We start from the raw sequence: 20,926 nt of genomic DNA, 5'->3' as shown, positions 1-20,926 counted from the left end.
CCTAGATATTGAAATTAAACCTCTTTGTAATAGAGACATAATGTTTGGTATAATGGATTGTAAAAGAGATTTATTTGTAAACGATATTTTGTTGATTGCGAAAAAAAAATTTTTTTTCCTGCAGATGTAATAAAACCAAACCATCATTATAGTATTAAACGCTAGGATTAAGATGATTCACCGACTTGAAATGATGGTCACCAAATCTTGTAACAAGTTGCCCATCCATCTTAAAAAAATGGGGCAAGTATATTGAAAACTAATGCAATTATAATGTTGTACTGCGCTAGCTTGTCGTTATAATGTTAAAAAAGAGTGTGTGTAATATCTGTAAAGAGGTCCACTGTGTATTATATGTGTATGTTTTTGTAAGTGAGTATTGTAAGTAACTTCTAAGGTCAAATAAAAAAATTAAATTAATAATATAATAATTTCAGACTAAATAATATAATAATATAATAATTTCAGACTGCCAGGTATCTAGTATTAGTTTTCTGAAAACACTTCCCGGCTGCCGGGTATCTAGACACAATGTAAAGTTTTTTTGTGTGTTCGGTACACTTACTTGCGGTACGAAGCCTAAGTTAACACTCTTAGAGCGTCTAGTCATTGAAGATTATCTCAGTGGCGAAATAATACAAAATCATATGACGATTGTTTTATAATTACAGTAATGAAAGCAAGTTTTCTATAAAGCCCAACTACTGGGAATGAAAAAGTCTTGGGTGTCAGTTTTATTAAACTTTCTTGCAAACGGGCAAGATGGGGAAAATTAATGGCATTTTTGTTAAAGGACGTGCTAAAAACAGCATAAAAGGACAATGTTTTTAAAATTGAAACACATGTTTGGGTAAAACCTTCTGTTGTCGCTAGTTACAATGTTGGTAATTGTGAATTTTTCTTTTCCATAGCGTTTGACAATAGGTCTTACTTTTTCAATAGAGTAACTAACGTAACTGCGACGATGACAAACGCTAACAGCAAAAGAACAGTTACAAGACAGGTATAAGAACACAGGTATAAGAACACAGGAAGGCTTGGGAAAAACGTTTCAACACAAAGGGAACAAACACAATGTAATGGCTGGTCACGAAACAGTTTTCTCTCAATTAATTAAAACACTGTGGTGGCGTAGTGTAGGATAGTGAAAGACTCTGCAGAGCACTGATAAACTAGGACGTACCTCGGAACTTTAATAGCTGTCATCAGTTTTCCTTTGCTCTAAACTGATGTTATTATTCCGGTCATAGAAGACTTGATATTCTAATTTAAAAAGAAACACCCTTTGTCATACCGTTTCTCTCTATATTAAATATGTATAGAGATAAGGTCATGACATATTTGTGATAAATTTTGTTAGCTATGACTTCAAATTTAAACAACACTAGAACCGACAATGACAGAAGTTTCTGACCGAACATGTGTTTAAACGTGAAAAACGTGTGGGCCTTTGTGAACAATGTTATGACTATCCTTTCGACACTTGCTACTTTTCTGGTAAATACAGTTTTTCAAAATTTTTTCAACAAATTTAAATTAGAGCATTTTCACATTTGCCATTTAAATAAGTAGGGGGTTTCTAATAAAAAAGGAATACCTGTGTTTTGGGAAAAGAATAGAACTCATCTATCATTTTAAAATTCTTTCACCCGACTTTAATCAATTAATGTAATGGATTGGACAAGAATTCAGAGAATCGACAGGGTTAACGCTGAGAAACTTTACAGACTGAGTTGCGAAGCAACGAACACTACATGGGATCAGACCTGTTGTGAATACAAACCTTGGGCTCTATCCGATGGCCGACAGACAACAGTTTTTAAAAGAAAACACAACTGCGAAGATCATTTCTTGACTTCAGACTCTCTCCATGATCTCATCTCTTGCACAAGCCAAGAGGCCTGGTATCAAAGCGCTGTCAGGACCAATCACACCCTCCTATCTATCTTGCCGCGTGATTACTTAATCCACGCGAATAAATGAAATGTACTCGAGAAGTATAATGATTACAGAAACAGAATGAGAAGATAATGGACGTGACTTAAAACACAACATTACTACCCGATCTTGGAGGTATATTAGCTGTTTGTTCCTGGAATCTTCCAGACGAAGGCACAAATAATGTTGTGGAAGCTGGATGGAGTTTCTTTGGAAGACATCGTGCCTGTTCCAAAGGCACAGCCGGTAAGTTGATAAATACTTGTTCTTTGTGTACCGTAGCTTGACCGCTTGACAACCAAGTACTAACTTGAGATTTTTAGCAGAACCTTTCTGGTTCATGACGAAGCTACTTTTGCCGTTGAAGAACATTTCTAAGAGAAGGCCGGAAAGCGCTTGTGTGATATTTCTCCGTTAAAAAGGGCAAAATTTCACGTTCCTATTTTCAATTATTCGGCGGTCGTGATGTTCTTGCAAGCACTGAAAAGTCAACAAAGAACTCTATAAATCAACTGCTTCCACTTAGCAAGTAATCTTTGTTGATTAACTTTCAAAGCAAACATATTATCAGGGCAAGAACCATCATTTGAATCGTTTGTTTTATTTCTGTTTTGCAGTTTGAATTCTTTTGAATTCTTTTGATAGTTTCGACTTAAAGCACTCACCGCTATGGAGTCAAGCCAAAAGATTTGAGAGTGATCTTTGTATTCCAAGCGAGTAGTAGAAAGTTAACCAGTCCTTCAGAACTTGTGATAGAGCAATTAAGAATTTTGATCCTTTATATCAGTCAACATATCGGCAAGACTCATTAACACTAAAATAAAAGCGGACTTCTCTAAAGCGAATATTAGTGATAGGTCTTGGCAGTTGTAAATAAATTTCTGCATCTCTATTCGGGACGGACCCGGTAGCTGAAGCCCACAGTTGGAGTTGACCTGCACCAGTTGGATTTAGCGCTAAAACGATGGAAGCAGAAAGTAATAGAATAAGAAGCAACTTCGTTAATTAGTCATCTATCAGTCAGAAAAGACTTCAAAGACTAGGCAACCGCCCAGACTACGCTGGAGGAATTTGAAAACACAATATTCACCCTGAAAAAGCATCAAATGTTTTCGGTCCACACATTAAGCCGGAGAAATTTAAAAACGCAACAAGCTCCGGTCTTTTGGACTTGTGTTCGAGGAAAACTCTGTTAGGAAATTCACGTGATTATCGTGAGTACATCGTTTTCGAAAAGCTCCGTTTTCAAAATGTTTTCCGTCCACAAGAAAACGAAAAGCCGGCGTTTTCAAATTCCTCCGGTTTGAAGAGCGTTTTCGAAAAGCTCCATTTTCATGTGGACAGTATGCCAAACCGTAGAATTAAAGCTGCGTTTTCAAATTTCTCCGGCGTAGTGGGACGCTGCTTGAAGATACCGTACGTGGTTATAATCAGACCAAAAGCCTTGCTAAAATCGGAGTTCGCCCAATTATAGTTCAAGTTTTATGAACATGGTTTTGTTGTAGTTACATTGCTGAAATTCTAGCATTGCAAACCTGAGCTAGAACGAAGGAGTTGAATATCTACTGATTTTCAGTTTATACGAGGAAAAAGTAATACTTGAACCACGTCAACCAGCACTGTAAAAGATCTAGGCACAGTCTGCTGGATGGATTGTTCGAGACCTCTAATCGAATAATTTTTTCTTATAGAATTATCATGATTTTATGACGGCATTATCAAGGACCAGAATAAAAGTTAAGTTGTGTGGGGCGCTTCATATAACTTCTGCTTCTTGAATTCTCATCACAACACGCAAATTTCAAACTCAGTTCAATCATCTGTTTTTGCAAAGGACTAATCTCGCGGGAGGTTTTCTTTGACTTTTCAATTGCAATTTCTTATCATTGCTCTGAACTTTCTGTGAAACAATCTCTTGGGACCAATTTCCGAACAATTTGGCTTTCATTTGATGACGGCGCTTTGTTCACTTCTGTTTGCTTTTCAAAGTTTACGTTTTACTTCAAACAAAGATTTGTGTGATAGCGCTGTAGCGGATAATGTCTATGAAAAAAATTAACAAGCTACAAAACGGTAAATTCTGAACAAAAGTTACCCAAAGGTGAGTCATCTTTGGATGTCAAATCAGTAAGAATCGCCGACATGTGGAGATTTCAGACGTTCCTTTCACACTGAACTTTTATAATAAGCACGTTATAATTGAGTTAGCAGTGGTTTTTGCGCGTGTGGCGCGTAGCAAAGTGCCTTTTATTGTATAGGTTTGATTTTACTCTAACGCCCGGGTCAAACGCCGTACTTCACATGAGCCGAACCTAATTACAGTTTGGGTCGACTCAAATAATTAAAAGAACGCCTGTTTGAGTCAAACGTAGAACTTAATTCAGTCGAACCGAACTGTTACACCAGACAAATACCAAAAGCGGTCTTGTGGGTCAGTGGTTTTAAAGGTAAAGTCAAAATGGTGCCTTTAGACGTTTGGTTCGACTCATGTGAAGATCGGCGTTTGCATTAACTCAAAGTCGGTCTTCGTTCTTCGTGAAGAACGCCTCAGCCGATCCAACGCCGAACTTCACATGAGCCTAATTGGTTGAACTGGGTTCGGCTCATGTGAAGTACGGCGTTTGACCTGGCCCTTACAACTTGTCTCCTTTTTAATTTCACTTTTTGTTTCTCCTGTTGTTTTCACGCAAGTCCAGTGATAAAATTTTAAATGTAAAAATTTGACAAAATTGACGTCCGTCTTGAACTACTGGCTGTGTCCACAAATATATTTACATAATCTTACATCTGTAAACACATATGAGGTCTTTCGTCCACACGAGTTTAGCCATCGTTCACACGTAAACATCGCTCCAAAGAACGTTCAAGCAAATATACGTGTGAACGAAAGACGGAGCGAACTTAGGTAAAGGTAAAGTCTGCATGCGAGCCAAGTGGGCCATCAGGCCGGAGCTTATCCCGGTTTCTGTAGCATGAAGCGACTAGGAGTATTTCTACTCCCCCCTGGATGGGATGCTAGTTCATCGCAGGGTTACCCCCAGCATTAAGTTCGCCTGTACCCATTTATACACCTGGGTGGAGAGAGGCACTGTGAGAGTAAAGTGTCTTGCCCAAGAACACAACACAATGTCCCCAACCAGGGCTCGAACCCGGACCGCTCGATCCGGAGACGAGCGCACTAACCATGACGCCACCGCGCCTCCCACACGCAGCGAACTTACGTATAAAGAATTTGCCTTTCCAGAGTTAAGGAATACATGAGGATGTAGCGTATGTTGATGAACGCCGAGATTTGTTTACGAAACATTTCCTTAACGCAACAATGAACAGCTCTAGCTGATCATTGTTTACTTTGGAATTCTTCTTGTCACATCTTGCCTTTCAGTTACTGATAAAGCCGCTTTCTTTGATCGTGCGGTGAAGGATTCGTAAAGACAAAATATATTTGGAAATCTCAAGTAGGCTTAGAATATGTTTGGACTGGAAATCAATGAAACTATATTGAAAACCGTATTCCATGAACAGAAGTTCACTTGCAACCTATACTTGCAACATTGAAAGTTACTCAGTTGCTTTACTATAGTTGCTTGTTTAAAACGCAAACAAAAAGAATGTGGCACCTACAATCTTACTTCTTCAACTTCTTCAACCGCCGTCTGGTTAGCTCAGTTGGTAAAGCGCCAGACTGCTGTGCGGGAGTTCGAGGGTTCGAGCCCCAGACGGGACTAACACTCAGGGTCTTAAGATAATTGAGAAGAATATGCTGCCTTTTTTGTAATTATATCTGCAAATGTTTAGACGTTCAAGTCTTCTCGGATAAGGGCTATAAATTGTAGGCCCCGTCTCCTGCATCTTCACTGTTACATGGTTAGTAGGGGACATTAAAGGATCCACACCTCAAGAAAAATTGCTATGTCGTCCTTTCTCGTTTGCCTCAATGCTTAATTTTTTCACTGTAAGTCAAATACGCATAGGGTTAGACAGCAAACACACTATAAAGCTAGGGGTTAAGTCATTCTAAAGAAGATGATTACTAATAAGGCTTGGACATTATTTCAGGGTCGACATTTCAGCACTGGCCATCACATACTGGGCAACCTGTCTTCCACTTTAGATGCTAAATACGCTCAAATGACTTATGGCGAGCACTACAGAAAGGTGAGGAGTTTTTAAATGACAGTTTGATTTTCCTATAAACTAGTGAATTATTCACTCACCAGGTCTTCTTAAACTTCATTAAAGTTTTAATTGTTGAAGAACGCTGCTAGAACCTGGAAAAATTAGTTTCAAACTACAACATCTGAAAGTCGGAATACGGCCGGGGAATTTTCCAATTATCTTTGAAGTATACGACTTATATACATAAAGTCAAGTTGTGTGTATCGCTACTCTGGCTGAGGTATTTAGTGAAAAGATTAAAAATTTAACTCCGAAAAAGTATACAGTTTGTGAAAAGTACTAAGTCGAAAATCAAAAGTTTTGTCGCCTCGGTCGAGTCCACAAAGATCATAGTAAAATTTTTTTACACAATTACGCGTGAAGTTCTTACAATTTTTTATCTTCCCTGTCTGACACTTTATGACCACCCCGTTCGAACCTAGATTTTTCTCAGGCTTTAATTTCACAATTGTCTAAGTTGTGTATATAACTGCAATGATCAAGCATGTCTTCAAACATTTTCTGACTAAATTTCTGTCACTCACCAGAAAGTTGAAGCTGCTTTGGAACTTGAACGCCGGCGTTGTGCTGACCTTTTGGCCGAGCAGAAGAAAAAGGCCTCGGCGCAAAAAGTCTTAACACCACTAAAGAAGTCACCAGTCTCCCCACAAAGAAGACCTCGGCCTCGATATGATCTGAACGAGCTACGTCATCATCAGAGGAGATGCGCAGCCTTGCTGTTCGGGGCACGGGAACGAGGCGCGCACAAACTTCCAGTTTTGGTATTTTATAAAGTCTAGTTATTGCTATAATCTTGATCAGAATGAAATAAGAAATAAAACCACTCCTCCCCTCAAATCAATGATGAACCGGCGCTTAACCCAAAACGCGCCATTTTTTCTATCACTGAAATGGTGGTGGGGGGAGGGGTGGTCGTAATTTTCCATTCAAATGTCGAAGACCGGACTGTGCTAATTCGATAACTGGCTCTGTCAAACATGACCTTCCAAAACTTAAGATGAGTTTACTCTGGTCAGTACATTCACCGAACTCGATAACTGGGATTACTTGTACGTGGTGATAGTGCAACATGCGACATTTCCCGCGCTAATCGCCCGTATCTTATTCATTTTGCGTTTTTCTCTATTTCGACGAGCTCGATGTTTCCCCGCGCTTTCCGCTGGAAAAATCACAACGTTCCCAGTATTTTCGGCGTCCACTCTCTCGACTCACACCACATGAACAAATTTCTTCCGTCAAAAGTTTAAATATGCCTCATTTGTATTCTCGGTATTGGACTGGAACTAGCTTGCAATGGAGGCTCGTGCGGGGAATATCATGAAAAAGAGATTGATGTCATTTGCATTTGAAAAGACTCCGCGCATTAGCCTCCGTTGTAAAGCTAGTTCCAGCCCAATGCCGAGAATACGAAGATGGCCTATTGAAGATAGTGAAAGAAAGGCACCCGGAATCCTTCAGGCACAACTTGTAAATTTTAAGTCAGTATCAAACATCATTATATTAAGGAACGTTATTGCACAAACTTATTTGAACATTTCGTGTTTATACTGAACAGCTTTAGACTCTGACATGCATGGTCTGTAGCGAAAGCAAGACATTATTGCTTTAATCACTATTCAATTCTGTTCTTACTTTAACGCGTTTCAGTAAGCCTGATTTTGACACCGTTTTATTTACAGGTACAATGGGCTCCCAAGCGGCGAGAAAGTTACTATCTAATGAGCGAACGAGTGTACAATGATCGTGTATTGATGAAGATGAGAGCAGATGCAGGGGACAGCCCTCTGAACTTTGACTTCTCTAACACAGATGGCGACACGGACGATCTCCATGAGTTCCAGAAATTCGTTAACAAAACTTCCAAAGACATCAAACAGCTGAGTTTCGATACCAAATATAAAGATTACACTTACGACTTTGGGGAAGACGAAGGAAAACACGCTCAAGAAGAAGGCAAAAGAACAACTGAAGGTTATCAGACTACCGACAGCAATAAAGGGCGGCGAAAAGTAGTGTTTAGTGATCATGTGACGGAATCAGACACCGACGCCATTGACGCCAAGTCTCTCGCGCGCACAAAGCGAAGGCAGAAGGGACGATTGATCGAGAGACTGGATCCAAACGATATCGACTTGAGTTTTGATTCTGGAGACGAAATCCCGGATGGAGAGCATCAGACCGCGAGCGAAAGAAGGCCTGGTTCAGAGAAATCCAAAAAGAGACATTCAAAAGGTTCACGTAAAGGGTTGTCCAGCACTGATTTGTTGTCTCTTCTACAAGGAACTGACGAATATAGCAGTGATTTTACTTCTGAAGACGATTCAGATGCAAAACAGCCTGGTGACGAGAATAGCCAAGGATTGCCGTCTGGGCTTGGGCAAGAGTATTTACAGTCGCAAAGAGATGAGAAGAAGTTACACAGAAACAAATACTGCAAACATTCACTCAAACAGAAAACACAGGAATACTACAATAAACTTCCTAAATTACTCAAAACAGCCGAGCTTAGGGCTAAGCTACCTTCAAAATCTCGAGAAACACACCATGACTATCTCGGCATGGAAGCGAACCATCAATGCATGAAGCAACATAAAGTGGCTTACGACAGGGCCCTAACAGTAGCCAGATTCAGGTCTCTGCCCTTCAGCTACTCATTTTTATCTCGAAAAGTGAACGGTATGCATTCTTTCTCGTATTTTCCTGGCCTCCCTGGCAGCGAAAAAGTAACGGAGAAAGAGGAAGATCAAAACAGTTTAAAGAAGAAGAAACTAAAAGAGGTTTCGCCAGGCGGGCGAGAAGCAATTTTTGGCGAACTAGATATGGATGATTTTTACTCACAAGAAGACGAACTAATTTATTTTATCAATCCAGAAGAGTTAAAAAATGTCGTGGCTTCCACCACGTCAGGTGCTGAGAACAGTAGAAATGAAGAGGACATTTCGTCTCGATCAAACACCACGTATACTTCGAGGTCGAATACTGTGAAACCGTCCTCGCATGTCGAATCAGAAAATGAGCTCTGATGCCATTGGCGACCCTCTGAATTTGCCATTTGTCAATTTCCTTTCTTCAGGGAGTAAGGATTTGTAAGCTTTTCTGAAAATTTTGCCGTTTAACAGCACGAGAGAAATAAAATACTTTTCCTGATCAAAAAATTTTCGGATTATCTGGATGAAAGTCAAATTGGAAAGTAACATAGATTGTTGGACTTCCTTCAGAGGAACTCCTTTCTAGTTCTCCGTTCAGAACGAAAGGTCTAAAATATCCTTCTCCGTGTTGCCCCCTTAACCGTGGCCAATTATCTCCGGGGGGATACTCCCATATAAAAAGAACAGGGGGGCTCGTCGTACCTTCTAGGGGTTAAAAAGGCAGCTTTGTTACTTCTTAGGGTGTTCAGCATCAAACGGTCCACAGCAGGAGCTTTTGCGATACCTTTTAGTGTACTGAGCTGAAAAAATGTGAGAGGAGATAATGCGTTGTTTTAGAATTGGTACCTAGTAAGGGTGAAAAAATTTCAAGCCACGCCCACAAAGCAGGATCTTGGTACCTCTTAACGGGTTCTCTTCAAAATTTCAGACGAGCACCCCCGTGCATTTCATATGTTACCCCCGTGCACCCCCGTGCATTTCTTGTATTTCCAAGAAATTGAATTTTTCATGAACATCGCCATATTTTAGGGTACCATACCCCCTTAACAGGACAGACGCATGAAAAACTGACGCCAATTTGTTTTTTTACAATAACAAATTGTCAAATTGTCCGCTCTTGCTCGTCGCGTCAACATCGCATAAATAATTATAAATTCATGTGTCTGCCCGCTTATTGGCGAAGAAAGTTAGCCAGTGAGCGCGCGAGAATTTCTGCAGCTATTGTGTGGCTTGGTTAATCGATGTTTTTCACCTGGAGGGCTGTGAGTTGGAGCACTCTTCACCAGACTCCTTCCCGCCTGATCGCTTCGCTTTTCGCCGTTGAGCCTGCTCGCTGGCTAAATTCTTCCATTTTGATACGCTATTTATTTCACAGTGCAGTCTCTTCTTGCTCAACATTTAATTGCATAAGACGCGGCATGACTTCAGATGGCATTAATATTAGTCACATTTATGAGGTTTCCACGCGAAACTGTATACGCTTACTTGAAATTTTAATATAGCTAGCACATGGTAACTGACAAAGGCCTGCTTTATTTGGGTTTTGAAAGTCCTTTTTTCTGCACCGTACGCAACTAATTGAACTAATAATAGATTCCATGGCAATGTTTGTTTTTAAATGCAGTTTCGACAATGTTGACTTTGAATTGATCCAGACTTAAAGGAGCCATGGAATAAAAACATAATCTTTTAAATAACTTTGGATCGTCGGTGAGTCGGCCTGAATTTCACGCAAATAAAATAACTTCTACCTTGTCGGTCTTTTTTGGCCGAAATTACACCGTATTCAGATCGAAATATTGTCTACTGACAAAATTTCTGTATGTCTGTGACGTTTGGTGAACAGAGCAAATTGTCTGAAGGTTGTAAACGCCAAACAGCTGCAAGGATCTTTCCGATAGCGCATAGACAGACCTAGACACAACAAGAATGGAACAGTAATGGCGGCATAATAGAGGGTCGAATTTCGACAGCAGCGACATGAGATGAATTCTTTTGATTGACATCCACTGTTTCTTGGCCGCTGATTGGCTATTGGCGATATTCAATCCACAGACGAGAGAGATTAGTTGCCGAATGTCTGTAATGGTTGTGTCATGCTTCACACAGGAGCGGCGATTCCAAAGAAATATTTATCAGTTCAGACCTTTTCGTCGCGATTCTCGATGCCAAACGAATAACGGGTAATAAAGGAAAGGTGAGAGTTTTTCAACATTTGCCGAAACCTTGATTTTTCTGCTAGTAATCGTCCATTGTGCTGTGTGCTTTCGTGGCGACATGAAGACTACAGCTTCTTAAACTTCATACCTGTGATTTCTACCTTGGTCTATAGCAGTAAGTACTTCTTTCGTGCTTTTTGGAAAGCTGAGCTAAAGAATCTTTTTGAATTGTGCTTCCACCGGAATATATTGGAACGTTTTGTAAGGCTAACGCAAAGTTTACAAGCTCTTCCCTGTGTACGCTTTGTGTGTATGTTGACAAGTGAACGGACAGGAATGATGACCTGTTTAGACATAACCAATATCTAAAAGAATCTCCATGTTTCCTGCACTGTCCGCTGCCTTCCCTTGAGTTTCACAATAACCATTTTTTATTGTTCGCACGACTGTCTATCAATTGCCTTTGAAGGTGTTTCACTAACCTAAAAAAAAAATTGTACAACTTGAAATACTTTGTGCATGTGTGTCGGACACCTAAGCTTAATATTATTATAACGTACCGTTATTAAATTATTGCAGATCAGTATAAATTCCTTTGTGGATATGAGGGGTTACTGCTTCCTAGTGATCCTGCTGTCTACAACCACATTGATAAGCGTGAGGGAAGGTAAATGTCAGTGAGAATTAATAAGCTTAATGACATTGTTTCTATTGCAGGGCTATTTTAGAGGGGAAACATATGCAACGAAATCAGTGATGTATTATTGGCTTAAGGGCATGCATATAATTCCCTTTGCAACAGGCTATGATACCTGAGAGCCTGTGGTCTTGGTAGTATTTATCATTAAACAATATATGTAGTGTAAGCACCTTTCCCAGACCAGAAACCAAACTGATCATGCCTTCTGGACAATTAGGAACTGGTTTTTGCTTCTTGAGTATATATATAAAAAAATATACCTGCTATTTGGTTATAAAAAAATATATGTATGTTTTGGGAACTTGATCTCGAGCAAGAGAGAACCATAACAGGGTGGTAAAGGGGGATGTCTCGTTTCACAAAGTGGAAAAAGGGATCCTTTCACAATTTAAGGAAAATGAAATATCTTATTACATGAAATTTCACAACACATTAATTTCATGAATTTTGCTTTTCAAAAAAAAATGGCAAAATTAAAGTGACACAAATAATAGGTGTTGAGAACATAACATGATGCAAAAATTAAGTGACTCGCATTATGTTACTGTTGTAGTCTTGCCGTGGCATTTTTGTTAATTTTGACGTTACTGTAACTTTGATAAAGTCGGTTTACTAAATTCAAGGACATGTTTAAGTATAGGTAATATTGCCAAGGACATAAATTGTGTGTTACCCAAAAGCGTGAAGTTAAAGTGATTCAAAATTTTTGCAAACTTTCAGAATTTAAGTGTCACAAAATATGTACACCTCAAAATCATGAAATGAATGTTTCGTGAAAATTTCATGTAATAAGGTATTAAATATTTAAGTTAACACATTTCCAATTGAACTCGCAAAGTTAATGAGTTATTGAATTTTTATGTGTAAAGAACGACATTGTTCAACAGCATTGTCATTTCTCCACCTCTTTTTTACCACATGAGGTAAAAGGAAAACCGTGTTCCACTGAAGAGAAATGCAGAATGATCTAATGGATTACCTTTCACAGTTATGCCTTATGTTTATTACACTTTGACAGGTGTGGAAAAAAATAGAAAATGTAATCAAAATATGGGTGTGCGACAAAATGAACATTTATATCTCATATCACAGAAAATTATTTTGAAAATCATGGTAACTAAAGAGAGAGAAAAATAATGCCGTCCACAAATCATGAAAAAGAAAAATCATCCTCACAGCCTGGTTCCCGGTCCTTAATGAAACCCCTGCATTGTGTGGGTCTAGAAAATATCCTTGCCCACACCAAGGATGGTCACTAGAAATTCTGAGGTAAGGGGAGCAGTCTAAACAGCCAAATATTTAAAGGGAAAGTATAAAGCTAAACTGGAAATTCCAGGGGGGAGGGGGGTACAAACCAAATAACCATCCTTAGTGGAGATATGGAGATTTTCTGGAACCACTTGTCACCAATAACAATAAGTTATTGGATCCAAGGCCATAACAAGATTTGTTTAAAATTCTGTAAAATCTGAAATATAAATGATTGTCTGTAGGAAACTCTTCATGTTTCTCTTTTGCCAGGTTCTTGTCAAGAAGAGATAAATTTGGTGTGCGATTCTTACCACACAGATAGAGGAATTTTGAACGGGACTGAGAAATGCAAAAATAGTGATGATAGCTGTTTTGTTCTTTGGAGAGATGAGGTGAATGAAAGAAATGAAACCGTCCAGATAGTTCTTAAGAAAGGATGCTTTAAGGTCTCTGCGCATAATCCTTCTAGACGTTGTCAAGATGATTGCATTCAAAATCCAAACTATGATGCCTTCAAAAGCAAAAATGTGTCTGGCTTCTGTTGCTGCAAGATGGACATGTGTAACACGAACTTTACCTCAGTGTACTATGTGGAGCGTGAGTCTACTGTTGCACCAGCCTCAACTGCAGGGGGTAAGTTGATATAATTAGCTCAGAATGATAAATTGCATGTCAGTTTACGCACTCATTTCAATCTCATGCGAGAGTTGTTATATTCAGTGGTCTACAAAGATCTTTGAAGTATCTTGGAATCATTTGTTAATTATGGGCTCAAACCCCCAATACCTTTAAATTTTATTAATGTTGCGCATAGGCAGCTTATACTTGTGCCAATCTTTAAGGCTCTTGGGAGGCACCATTTAGAACTGCTTGGAGATTTTATACTTTATTAATAAACAAAATTTCTGGAATTTAGAAATGGTCATTTTCTTTTACAGAGTCCACCAGTCAACAATCAGACATGACTGTCACGGTTGTGATTGCTTGTGTGATGTTTGTTGTCCTGGCCATAATAATGACAGCAGTTGTTGTCTACATGTACAAAGTAAAATGTCACACTGCTAAGTCTACTGATAGAGGAGCTGAGGAGAGAGAACCTCTAGAGCTACCACTTGATCTTAGTGGGTTGCACTTTGAGGAGATGGTAGGCCAAGGCCGTTATGGCTCGGTGTGGCGATGTTTCTTTAAAGGTGAGGTTGTTGCTGTCAAAGTATTTCCGCCGGAGCACAGGGGCACGTGGGAAACTGAACGAGATGTATATGAAAGACATTTGTCACATCCAAGTATATTAAAGGTGAGATAACAGGAAGATCTCTTAATATACTTAAAATGATCAGTATCAAAAGTTTCCAGAAGTTTGCGAAGAAGCATGTTTTTTAAGGCATCTTTGACAGAAATGCTTATATACCGTAAATCCTTGAATTAGCGCCTCCCCTCAAATAAGCGCTCCTTTGAATGAGTGCCCCTCCTATGGGCCAAAACTTAAATTAAGCATCTCCCCTCAAATATGCGATTCGAGGGGAGGCATTAAGTGATTTGTCATTTCACTGCAGTGTTATTTTCTTGTAGTTCTTTTTTGCATCACAAAGAGAGAGTACTTATGGACCAGAATATTTGTTGGTGACGGAATACCACAGCAAAGGATCACTGATGCAATTTCTTAAGAGCAGTACAGTCACATGGCAAGAGATGTGCACTCTTAGTCATTCCCTGGCAGCTGGGCTGGCTTACTTACATAATGATGGTAAGCTCTAAAGAGGCTTTATGTCATTATTATATTATTGAACATAAGGTTTGTAATGGGGAAATATTGGTTGATGAATTGCTTTTTTGAAAGTTTATTGATCAAGGTGCAGGTGAGGTCCACAAACTTGTGGAAAAGGAAGGTGACCAATATTCCCAATACAGATGAACAACCTAGCTCAATTAAGTATTTACTTTATAGCAGGTTTTATACGGCTGTTGGAAAACCTGGAAAGTCATGGAATTTATTATTTCAATTTCCAGACCTGGAAAGTCATGGAATTTAAGTGAGGGTCACAGAAAGTCATGGAAAAGCAATATGCTTTCTGAGAATGAAAAAAATGCAAAAAGATAAAAAAGTCGGAAAAGAAAAAAAAACAAAAAAAAAAACACAATCACGCATTTTATGCATTATAATGCTGGAAAATACCTGAAATAAATTATTGTTTTGATACTACTGTGAGAACAGCTGCTTAATGTTTGTCATGGAAAACTCAGAAAGATCATGGAAAGTCAGGGAATTTTAAAAGCTTAAAAGACTACAAACCCTGTGTAATAATAATAATGGCTCTTGTAAAACTTTGCTGATTAATTAAGGCAGCCCTGTGAATCATTGATGGTTAAAGCACACCAGAGGACCAAGAGAAAAGAGATTTCTGCTTCACAGCGGACGGTTTTTTTTTTTTTTTGTGCTGTAATACTTTGAAAATGCAATTCAGCGAAATTAATTTCAGATTGTCTCTAATTGCTTTTGGCAGATGATAATGAGGGAAAGCCTTGCTTTGTTCACCGTGATCTAAGTAGCAGGAATGTGTTGGTCAGCCCAAATGTTACGTGTGTACTGTCAGACTTCGGCTTTGCTATGAAAATGCCAGAAATTGGATCGACAAAATCCACTGATGACATCATCACTGAGGTAGGATTGAATACTTGTTCTAATGCTATGGCTTCAGGAAAGATCCAGAATCAAGAGTAGGGTTCTTTAATTAAGAAATAGAAAACATCTACCTACTGGGTTTCTATCAAGTGATAGAAACACGAGTAGAAGTTTGGGAGAACAAGAAATGCTGTGGGAACATGAGCAGACAGGTGAGTGTTTCCACAGCTTTTTCAAGTTCTACTAAACTTCCACGAGTGTTTTTATAACTCAATAGAAACACAGAGAATATGTTTTCTATTTCTTTTAGAAAATACTGCATCAAAAAGAAAACAACTTGTTTACATGTACTTTGATCATCAAAATGTAAATTCCCTTTGTTTACGCCATAATTACGTCAACAGCTCATGCTGGTTCTGTGTTTCTATCAAGTTATAGAAACACGATTTTAAACCAATCAGCACACGTATAATCATAGGGATATTTTCTAAACGCTTTTGTCAAAGTTAAATGCCATTATATGTCTCACTAAATTTTTCTCTAGGGACATCCTTCTCTGTAACTCCCCTCTCTACACTCTGCCTTCTGGTATTTATGTTAGCGTGAAGAAAAAATTACTTTAATTTAGAACTTAATTACCAACACACATTATTATTATTATTATTATTATTATTATTATTATTATTATTATTATTATCACTATCACTATCACTATCACTATCATTTTCATTATCATTATCATTATCATTATCATTATTATTATTGTCCTCACGTAATGTTTGCTTATAGTCCTTAGGGCCGAGACCAAACCATGGTCCTGGGGCACTAGGGGATAGCCAGTTTTTAGCTTGATAGCACCCTCCTCAAAATGTGTGCTGTACCTAGCAAGGTTATCTTTTGTAGTTCACTGATGCTTAATTGGCCAGGAATTCTTCCAAGATAAGTTTCTAGTCCCTTTTTGATACCTCCAAGTGCTCCAACGATAACTGGTATTGTTTCCGTTCTCATGCCCCACATTCGGCTTGTTTCGATTTCCAAGTCCTTATATTTGGATAGTTTTTCAGTGACTTTCATTAGTTTTTCAGTGACTTTTATTATTATTATTATTATTATTATTATTATTATGATGATGATGATGATGATGATGATGATGATGATGTTATGATGATGATAGTAGTATTAGTTGTAGTAACCATATCATGATTAGATATGGAAACGTGTTTTACAGGTTTAACAGACATCAAATTAGGTAAATATTATAGCATTTTGTAAAGCTTAGCTCTAGTTTTTGTCACAATAAACACTTCTTTTTATAATTATTATTATTATTATTATTATTATTATTATTATTATTATTATTAAAGATTTGCACAGCTATTGATGATATTGAAGCTGGTTTTGTCATTGGCTCCTGGCAACAACAAGTTGCCGAGGGAAGCCAAGAAACACCCCTTGTTTGCTTTTTCTCTTCTTTCTACATCTCCAGCACCTTATTATTATTATTATTATTATTATTATTATTATTATTATTATTATTATTTTTGAATAAAGCTTTTGTTCTAAGTAGAGTTCACTTACAGGTTGGAACCTTGCGTTACATGGCACCTGAAGTCCTGGATGGAGCTGTGAATTTACGAGAGTGTGAGGCATCATTGAAAGAAATTGATGTTTATGCCATGTCAGTGGTGTTGTGGGAAATAGCAATGAGGTGTGCTGACATATATGGACGTAAGTGTGCAATACTAACATAGTGCTAGAGAATTTTGTTAACTATGAACAGTAAAATTCAGCAAAAGTGCCTTTTGTTCAGAATGTGCTTTTTGGTGGAGCTGCCAATTTTCTTGTAAGGGGGAGCTTACATGTATACGAGTACAACATGTTGCTAAAATCATCTTTAGAAACATAACAACTTTATAAAATCGGCAAAATTGACAAGTTTGTAAGATAATAATGTAAGCAAGGGAGAACACCCTGTAGGCAAGTTGTAGCTATTGGCATGTATTAATATCTAAAGGGCATTCTCCCTGGGCATGGCCTTATTTCATCTACAAATGAAAGGTTTAAAATGGATTGTGGCCATCAGGAAAGTGGTGGATAAAATCCTTTAGCCAAGCTGAAAATCCAAGTTGACTCTTGGCTGTCACAAAGGATTTTCTTTATACATAGTTGTTACTAAGTGGTAATGGTATTCAAATGCTATCAGGATTGTACTGTGAAGGTCTGACTGATTGGTGTTCTTTTCCATCAGGAGAGCCTGTACCAGGTTACAAACCACCATTTGAAACTGAGCTGGGAGAATCGATCACCAATGAAGCTATGCAAGAGTTCGTTGCTCGACAGAAGAGGAGGCCAGGTTTTCCTGATGTGTGGAAACACAACCATCCTGTAAGTGCTTTTTATTGTTTTCTTAAAGTAAACAGAAATGTGAGTAACTGTTGCTGGTGTTTCAGAATCCTGCATTTTCTTCTGGTGTCAACGGTCAGTCAGTATCCTTATTGAAGAACCTCCAATACAAGCACCCTGTTAACATAACCGTGTTAACAGGGTGCTTGCTTAAAAAGTGGTTCCACTCTATTTGGTGTCATTTTGGAACCCCTGTTTCAGTCCTTGTGGCTTGAAGAGGGTTTTCTTAACAGTGTAACCCAAGTCTTAATTGTAAACATTAGATTCCGCCCAGTTAAGACCGGGTGAGATGTTCAAGTTGACCTAAAATATACACCTTCAGAATTTTTTTTGACCAACTTAAGAGCTACATGTACAGGGAAAAGTGCTGTTACAGAACAATGCAGCTAACATTTTTAGCTCTAGACCTCACTAGCCATTATGAAATTATAATCATTTCTTTTGCTTTTCCAAGGGACTAAGAACATTGAGGGAGACGATAGAAGATTGCTGGGACCAAGATGGTGATGCACGCCTCTCTGCACTTTGTGTCAAAGAACGTTTCTCTGAGCTGTTGAAGGACTATCCTGATGGCCTAGCCACCATTCCAACAGTTAACCCTGTGCAAACAATTCTTCAGAATTATCCCATGTCTCATTCACAGAGTTTGTCAGGCATTTGTAGTCCTGTGTTAAGTGCCCCGCCCATTGTAGAAGCAAATCCCTGGGCTGAGCGTTCATCTAGTCAAGGCCTTACTATGACAACTGTATAACTGTCACCAGAGATTGGAGAAAGTACTGATTTATCAAAGTCTATCCATGAACAAACTGGATATTGCTAGCTTGTCCTGTAACAACTTGGTTTCTATAGGCATTGTTATTGTCTCATCAAAATACCAGTGCTGGGCAGTTCAATTTCTTGGTTATGATCCTGTGGTTCTGCTACAATTAACACTGACTGTAGCTTGAGTGTTTATTTACACTTAGAAGTCTGGCTGGAAAGGTTAGGCAGTTCACTGATTGGTTGGTAGAGCTGTTTCTTGGATCAGGACTGAGAAGATGTCTAGTTCTAGTGTATAAAATAGAAATTGAAGGGACTTTCTGTGGTGTAGTGGACATTCAGTACTGCAACAGCAATAATAATTACCGCAATAATAATAATTATATTAAAAAAAAAAACATTACTGAATAAGTTTAAGCTGTTGCAAAGATGACTGATGCTCGGTGAGAGTCAATTCTTTAATCTTGACTGGACCTGATAGATCATAAGCAGTTAGGGTAAGCCTCTGTCTTTACCTGCAATGTTAATATTGCTGCAATTATAAAATTAATGGAGTTTTGTAAAGGCAAGTGCTTTGCATTGTTGGTGGGCAAATGTGAAGTGTTTTTTTAGTTTGATGTACTAGGTAAATTGAAAAACTGAGCCCATAGTACCAGTGATCATCAGCAAATTGTGATGATGTAGGCTCAATAGTCAAACTAATCTTGCCAGGTTTCCCAGCACACTGACTGGGAAGTGAAGCTATTTTGAACAGTACTTTATTCATTCTTGTGAAAATTAGCAACCACAAATTCTTTTCCCCAGGGTTATCCTAGTCATTTTTAAAAAATGTTTCAAGTTGAAGCATACATTAATTAAATTTTTATCACTTCTAAGTGAAGTATTTTTTAAAGTATTAACCTGGTTATAACCGAGCACAAGGGCTGGTCTTGGCAGTATGGACCAAGCACCAATATTTCCCCAGTTCAGGTTATTATATGGCACTTGGGCCATTCTTGCTAACTTTTGAAAACAAGAATTACACATCTTAGAACCAATCAAAATGCTCGGATCTACCGCAAGAGTACCTGGCCATATAATAGTTAAACTTATTAACCTTAAGAAACTGTTGATGGGCTGAAATCATAATTTTTATATTAACACTTAAATGAAGATTAAATTTTGCCTGTACTAGGTGAACAAGTTAAAAAAAGCTTGAGCTTAATTGAATAAGGCTAGGAAATAAAATGAAAACTGGGGAAATTGTAATAGTATTGTAGATACTCAGAAATATCAAAGCCTTCATTTAGGAAAAACAACCAGAAAGATTTGTAAATATGTATTAATTTGTAGATCAAAAAGTTAAAAGTTGTTGAGATGTAGCAAAAAAAAAAAAAAAAAAAAACTAGAAAGAAGAGTTATTTTGTGTAAGGAAATTAATTTGGCTGAAGTACCAGAGAAGTGTCTTTTGAAAATGTCACTTTTTCCTCCCATGTATTCTTGGCAGAAGTAGTCATTATTGCCGGTAGTTAAATTAAAATCGCATTTATTTATACGCATGCTCAAGAAAATATCTGGTATGACAAAAAGCACATCAACTCGGCTGGTACAGAAAAGTGCTCTCTCAAATTTGACTGATGGAAAACACTAGACACTTTGATACCTGTAAAATCAACCTTGTCTGGTCTTCAAATGTTTAATCTACATGCAGGGAAGGAGATAACAGGCCCCACATCTTGTTTAATGAATGTAAGGCACCAAAGGCTCAAATTGTACAGTCTCTCTGTACAAGTTATTATTTTGATGTTGTGTGTTCGCTGAGTATAATTAAAAGCAATAGCTGTTATATGAAAGCAGGCTAATGTAGAAACCTAATGAAAGATTGTTTTCTTCAGAATGGTAGCCAAAATTTTCCAAATAAAGTTTAGAACTCAAACACATGAGAGAGGTATTACTTATAACATTACTTATTTGGAACTCTTGGTGTGTTATTTTTAATGTTAATAGAAGAAGAACACTTTCAGCATCAAGTGTTATACAAGAAATAAAACAAGTTTTTTAGTAGTTATGTGTTGTGTAATTTGCAATTAATATAATTATTTTTGCATGAGAGACTTGCCTGCTTACCAGTTTTTATACTGTTGCCGTAAAGTGAAGGCTTTTAAAAACAGAAAGTTATTTGGAGATGATCTGTGTAGTTTTTCAATGGAGGCCCTAAACAACCCATGATCTTCGAGATGATGGTGCATATTTATATCATGTTGTAGCAAGTACCCAGTGTTTTTAAAAA

At 38.0% G+C, this 20,926-nt stretch overlaps 2 protein-coding genes across 3 annotated transcripts; both read left to right on the top strand.

Annotated features, from left to right (window-relative positions):
* The first annotated feature begins 1,845 nt into the window (after nt 1-1,845).
* On the top strand, nt 1,846-9,272 carry LOC110053875 (uncharacterized). The gene is made up of 4 exons (XM_020760182.2): nt 1,846-2,184; nt 5,998-6,096; nt 6,645-6,878; nt 7,797-9,272. Exons 1-4 carry the CDS (start codon nt 2,122-2,124, stop codon nt 9,138-9,140), a joined length of 1,740 nt encoding a protein of 579 aa, XP_020615841.2. The 5' UTR covers nt 1,846-2,121; the 3' UTR covers nt 9,141-9,272.
* Nucleotides 9,273-10,803: 1,531 nt separating this feature from the next.
* LOC110053877 (bone morphogenetic protein receptor type-2-like) lies at nt 10,804-20,700 on the top strand. Of its 2 annotated transcripts, none has more exons than XM_020760184.2 (9): nt 10,804-10,962; nt 11,504-11,591; nt 13,146-13,508; nt 13,814-14,169; nt 14,445-14,619; nt 15,377-15,534; nt 17,076-17,223; nt 17,744-17,880; nt 18,353-20,700. In XM_020760184.2, exons 2-9 carry the CDS (start codon nt 11,528-11,530, stop codon nt 18,647-18,649), a joined length of 1,698 nt encoding a protein of 565 aa, XP_020615843.1. In that variant the 5' UTR covers nt 10,804-10,962; nt 11,504-11,527; the 3' UTR covers nt 18,650-20,700. The 2 variants fall into 2 exon arrangements, with proteins under 2 accessions (XP_020615843.1, XP_020615845.1); XM_020760186.2 differs by lacking the exon at nt 10,804-10,962 and adding an exon at nt 10,969-11,099.
* Nucleotides 20,701-20,926: the final 226 nt, after the last annotated feature.

The sequence above is a fragment of the Orbicella faveolata genome, unplaced genomic scaffold (genome assembly GCF_042242905.1).
Source record: "Orbicella faveolata isolate gen_17 unplaced genomic scaffold, um_ofav_v1 contig_13, whole genome shotgun sequence".
NCBI lineage: Eukaryota > Metazoa > Cnidaria > Anthozoa > Scleractinia > Merulinidae > Orbicella > Orbicella faveolata.
This window is presented reverse-complemented; position numbering and strand designations above follow the sequence as displayed.

Excerpts from the sequence above, each read along its gene's own strand:
- LOC110053875 (XM_020760182.2), top strand. The coding sequence starts at position 2,122 with ATGTTGTGGAAGCTGGATGGAGTTTCTTTGGAAGACATCGTGCCTGTT. Across the intron at positions 2,185-5,997 it reads CTGTTCCAAAGGCACAGCCG|GGTCGACATTTCAGCACTGG; the intron begins GTAAGTTGATAA and ends ACATTATTTCAG. Across the intron at positions 6,097-6,644 it reads ATGGCGAGCACTACAGAAAG|AAAGTTGAAGCTGCTTTGGA; the intron begins GTGAGGAGTTTT and ends GTCACTCACCAG.
- LOC110053877 (XM_020760184.2), top strand. The coding sequence starts at position 11,528 with ATGAGGGGTTACTGCTTCCTAGTGATCCTGCTGTCTACAACCACATTG. Across the intron at positions 14,620-15,376 it reads GGCTTACTTACATAATGATG|ATGATAATGAGGGAAAGCCT; the intron begins GTAAGCTCTAAA and ends TGCTTTTGGCAG. Across the intron at positions 15,535-17,075 it reads CTGATGACATCATCACTGAG|GTTGGAACCTTGCGTTACAT; the intron begins GTAGGATTGAAT and ends GTTCACTTACAG.